Source organism: Equus quagga, chromosome 14 (assembly GCF_021613505.1).
Source record: "Equus quagga isolate Etosha38 chromosome 14, UCLA_HA_Equagga_1.0, whole genome shotgun sequence".
Taxonomy (NCBI): Eukaryota; Metazoa; Chordata; class Mammalia; order Perissodactyla; family Equidae; genus Equus; species Equus quagga.
In genome coordinates, this window is record NC_060280.1 from 72,521,604 (window position 1) to 72,527,082 (window position 5,479).

At 38.2% G+C, this 5,479-nt stretch overlaps 1 protein-coding gene across 1 annotated transcript; it reads right to left on the reverse strand.

Annotated features, from left to right (window-relative positions):
- Positions 1 to 605: 605 nt before the first annotated feature.
- On the reverse strand, positions 606 to 1,562 carry LOC124225095 (olfactory receptor 143-like). The gene has a single exon (XM_046637523.1). It carries the CDS (start codon positions 1,536 to 1,538, stop codon positions 606 to 608), a length of 933 nt encoding a protein of 310 aa, XP_046493479.1. The 5' UTR covers positions 1,539 to 1,562.
- Between the last annotated feature and the right edge of the window lie 3,917 nt (positions 1,563 to 5,479).

Here is a 5,479-nt window from a genome sequence, read left to right on the forward strand (position 1 = left end):
GTGGCTCATTCATTCTCAAGCTTCCTCAAGAATAAAACAAAAAGCTTTGGTTAAACTAGATATTCCATTTCTTTACATATGTGACATTGAAATTCTGAATCAAGAACCATTACTATCAAAAACCTGAAAAATTCTGGGAATATTTACAGTTTTGCCATGTCCACAATTTTTGTCATCCCTTATTTGTTTTAATGCAATTATAAGTAATAAAACCCTTGAAATGGGAAAGGACTCTATGTAATTGTTTCATAAACAGTAAGAAAGGAATGAATTGGCCATAGACTATACCACTCCATGCTTTACTAAGGATGGGAAGGACACACACACACATAGTGGGTAGTGTGATCCTTAGACAGGAAAGGTTTTCAGACCATTGTCTCCAACTAGTATGGAGTCACCTGGCACTGAGGATGACCCTTGAGTCTAAGAATAAGCCCATAGGGTTACACCCTCCGGCAAAAGAATAAAAGATATTGGAACAGAAATCCTGCCAAGAAGACTTTAGAAAGACAAATGAAGAGAATGAAAAAGGGAATAGGAGGAAGGGGATGAACAGGAGCAGAAAAGGAGAAAACACACAGCATAAGAGGCAAAGATGTTTCTGCTCAATTCGTAATTCTCCTCAGAGTTTTCTTCAGAGCAAGTTTGACATCTGTGTTCCTGAGGCTATAAATGACAGGATTAAGCATGGGCACCACATTGGTGTAAAACACTGAGAAAAATTTGCCCTGGTCCACAGACCCAGCAGATGATGGCTTGATATGAGTGAGCAGCCCAAATCCATAGAATAGACCAACCATTATTATGTGGGAGCTACAGGTGCTGAAGGCTTTGGATAAACCTTTAGTTGATGAGATGTGAAGGATATTGAAAAGCATTAAAGCATAAGAAATAGAGATAATGATGCCAGATACTACGACAACTGTGCCCACAATAACAGAAATCACAAGCTCATTGGCATATGTGCTGCTGCAGGAAAGCTGGAGGAGGGGGAAGATGTCACACATGTAATGGTTGATGATGTTGGAATCACAAAAAGCCAACCCAATCATACTCCCAGTGTGGACCATAGCACCAGCAAACCCCATCATGAATGAACCAGACATCAACAGAGAACAGTTCTGAGGGGACATGGTGACTGTGTACAGCAGGGGTTTACAGATGGCCACATAGCAATCGTAGGCCATGGCTGTCAACACATAGCACTCAGAGTTGACAAAAAAGCAGAAGAAAAATAGCTGAGTCATGCATCCTTTAAAGGAGATGATGTTCCTCTCTGAAAGAAAACTTATTAGCATTTTGGGTGTAAAGACAAATGAATAACAAATATCAATAAAGGAGAGATTGAAGAGGAAAAAGTACATGGGGGTATGAAGGTGGGAATTCAAGCAAATTAGGCTAATTAAGCTCAAATTGCCCAAGACAGTGAGCACGTAGTTCACCAAAAACAGAAAAAACAAGGGCAGCTGGAGTTCAGGTTGGTCTGTTAATCCCACAAGGATAAACTCGGTCACAGACGAGTCATTTTTCACAGCCATTCACTTCCCAGGTGTGATCTGTAGGTACAGGGATAGAAGGCGATATTTACAATGGACCCTCACTCTTTGTCTCCAAAGGGAGAGCTAGATCTTCTGATTTACAAGCTTAGAGTTGTCTGAAGACACACAGCAAGGCATCTAACTAGCAAGATTTCCTATGATTTTCATAATGATTTCTCATTTCCTCCTTTATGCCCACTTATGTTGTCTTTTTCTAGAAAGAATGCTGATAGATCCCCAATGTCTTTGCACATCATTTCCTCCCTTCTCCCCAGTATCTATTGAGGATCAAGGCTGAAAAGACCAGTAAATAGATGGTTTTCCCTAGAACCCTTGATTCCTGCAGCTGGAGTTTGAAAGGAACTTATCAAGACACAGGTGATTTCACCCTCATCTTCTTTTTCCTGGAGGCCTCAATGCTGCTGGATCTTAACAGTCCTTCTCCCTACAGTCCTGAGGAGGTCAAAGAGATTGAAGGAGACGATATACATCAGCAGTGTCCTCAGTTTTTGACATGCTAAAAGACAAACTGGGATGTAGGCCATGATTTCTACTTGAGAATTTGCCCCGAAAGTCCTCTTCACTTGCAAGGAGAAAAAGCCACCTTATATGATCTCCACAACAATCATTCGACTAAAATGAGAAACTATTCCATGCCCTTTAGTTCTGGGAAAATTTATTCGAAGCCCAGAAAATTATTCTCTCCCTCATGATTTCCTTCCAAGTTAAATGAGCCCACTGAGGGTAAAAATTACTCAGCCTGCGTGCGTCTGCATTCTGTGTCATAGACCTAACATTGGATCTTTGGAGACTCAATGTTCTACTCAGTTTATAATTTCCCAGCAGGAATTCCTAATCCCCAATGCAGTGCAATGAGTGTCCCCCTTTGTCACTTTCTTTATCGTCCCCTGGAGTCTATGCACAGTTCTGAAAGAGGCTGGGGCATGATCACCTGCCATTTCCAGCACTTTCCTAGAGTTGCTGACATTGGATTAGTAAAATATTAAATCATAGCTTTAGCATTGTCTATGCTTGTAGATTTCACCTCCATAAAGAGACGTAGCAAACTGGTTAAGAGAGTGGTGTGGGTCCCTCAAATCAGACTGAATTTAAATCTAATCTCTAAACTCCTTACCTGTGAGACTGTAGACAATGATACAACTTCTCCGGCCCTTGTATATGTATGTTTTCATCTACCGATACCTCTGTACATCTATAAAATCAAGCTAGTAAATCAGCTACCTCACAACATTGCTGTGGGGATTAAGTGAGTTAAGTCATACAATGTGTTAGAAACATGCCTGACACATAAAAAGAGCCTGAGAAGCGTTGGTACCCTACTCCCTGCTTCTAGTCCATATTCATTGTATCAAGGTTTCCCCACCTTGGCACTGTTGACATTTTGGACCAGATAAATTTTTGCTGTGGGGCTGTCCTGTGTATTATAAGATCCCTGGCTGCTACCCATTAGATGCCAATAGTAGATCCTCCTCACCAGTGGGACAATCAAAATGTTCTCCAGATTTTGTCATATGTCTGTTGGGTGGCAAAATCACCCATGTTTGAGAATTACTGTGTTTTATGTATAGCCTGGACTTCTGCCGTAAATACCTCTCACACAATTCTATCTAATGTCTATTTATGTGCCCCAAGTTCAAAGTGCTCCAAACTGAATTCAGCATTTTCTTGTGATTCCCAGTGCTGTTCCTTCAGATCATCATTTTCAAAGTTATTTTCACTACCTTCTGGGGAACTAATCCATAAACTAACCTAAAGCACTTTCTTCTCACTCACCATCTTCATCCAGTCTCCAAGTCTCAGAGAATTCCTCTCCTTGAAAGATTTGATCTTTCCTCTCACTTACACAGCTTCCTTTCACATTTGGAGTACTCTAACAGTATTCTAACTTGGACTTCTATGGAAGATGAGAATTTGGAACTTTTCACACCCCTCACAATCACTACACACACACAGACAGACACACACACTTTTCTTTTCCTGCTCCACATTCCTAATTTCTACCAATATGGTTATTATCACATATTAGGTTAGATCAATATTCCAGTGTTATGTTACTAACACTAATTTAAGCAATATTTACAGTTAATCCACCTTACGATTTTTTTATTTCCATAACTCTTTTTGTTTATTTATTATTCCATAGATTTTGCTGATTTCTGCCCAATTTCTTCCCCAGTTTTCATAAATCTCTTCTCAGTATATTCAGTAGCTGGTATGCAATTTCATCTTCTTGAAGAAATCTTTCTAGGACTTTTTGACCCACTTCTATCTTGACAGCTTATCTATCAGCTGTGATAGAAATCTGAAATCTTGAGATCTTCCTTTGTCACCATGGTGGGGATTCCTTTATCTCTATCCTGTGCTCGATCTTCTATTTCCTCAATCATGTATTTCCCTATTTATCGGTTTTCTTATTCATTGTGGTACAAGACATACTACCTTGTTTTCTTGAAAAAGATTCAGGGAATGCAAATTTTACTGACCTTGCATATCTGAAATGACATTTATTTTACCTTCTTATTTATTGGCCATTTGCATGAGAATAAATAACTAATTTAGAAGTCACTTTCCCTCAAAATTTTGATGCCATTAATCCAATCTTGGGAAACTCAATACCTCCCTAATTCTTGAGACTTTTATAATGAAAACTGGTTACTTCCCCTCCATTTTGGAAGCTTTTAACATCTTATATTTGTTTCCATTGTTTTTAATATTCACAATAATTTATCTTGATATATGTCTGATTATATATTAAGGGAAGCATTAATTCACTCAGGGAACTAAAGTATCTAAGTTCTGGAAAATATTTCTTAAATTATGTAAATTGTTATTTCATCCTCATTGCATTGACTATTCTCTTTCTGGAACTTTTATTGTTCAGGTGCTGAATTCCTGAACTTCCTCTTTTTGTGCTATATTTTCTCTTCTGTTTTCCATCCTTTTACTCTACTTTCTGGGAGATAATTTCATCTTCTTCTTCCAGGACTTTTATCATTTGTTTTTCTTTTTGCTGTCATTTCTAATGTTCAAGGGTATGTTTTGTTGCCTTATAATGTTTTCTGAAGTTTTCTTCTCTTGAATTGTCCCTTTCCGTCTAATTATTTCTGTTTGTTCACTTTGTATATTTTACATTAGTTCTCTTTAAATGTCTCAGCAAGCTTGCCCATGTATTAACATTTAAGAGTGGGGTTCTGAAAAGCTGACTAGCATCTCTATGTGGGGGCTCAGTGCTTGCCAAGTGTGAGGTTCACTGTATAACGTCTCATTTCAATGGAGGATCTCATGGTGGTAATAGCAGTCAATTTTTTGTCCTGTGATGATTTGATCGCCCAGAAAAGAGTCTTCCAATATCCCTGAAGGATATAATCCTAGCTTGCAACTTTCTATTTCCTGAGAGGAGGAGGGACACTAATGATGTCAACATTAATTGAGTGAAATTTCTGCTTTCTTCCCCTGTTCGCAGTACAGTAAACTTTATCTCAAATGTGCCTATAGTCTCCTAATTTAGAGGCTCTGTTTCACTTTCTTTAATGAGTCAATCTCTGTCTTTTACTGGGTGGTAATAGAGGCAGTCATCTGGCTGCATGGAGAGGTAGAGAAGATCTGAAAATCTAATTACTTCTTAAACAGGTTTTTAAGCATTCCATTTGTTCTGTCCTCACCTTCATGATTGCTTTCAGAGATATCTGGTGCACAAAATTCTCGGTATATGAGAATTAATACACTGTAAATCAGTTTTTTCTCTTGGCTTCCACAGTCCTATCTTAATGTCAGATATTATGAGTATGCCAAATCAAATACTGCTCAATTATCTACTTTCTAGCTTTTAAAATTTTGTAGTTGTTTTTGACTCTGTGTTTTCTTATTTATTTTTGTACTTGTGAGTAATGCCATTTTTAATCTCTTTTCTGTCATGTTAG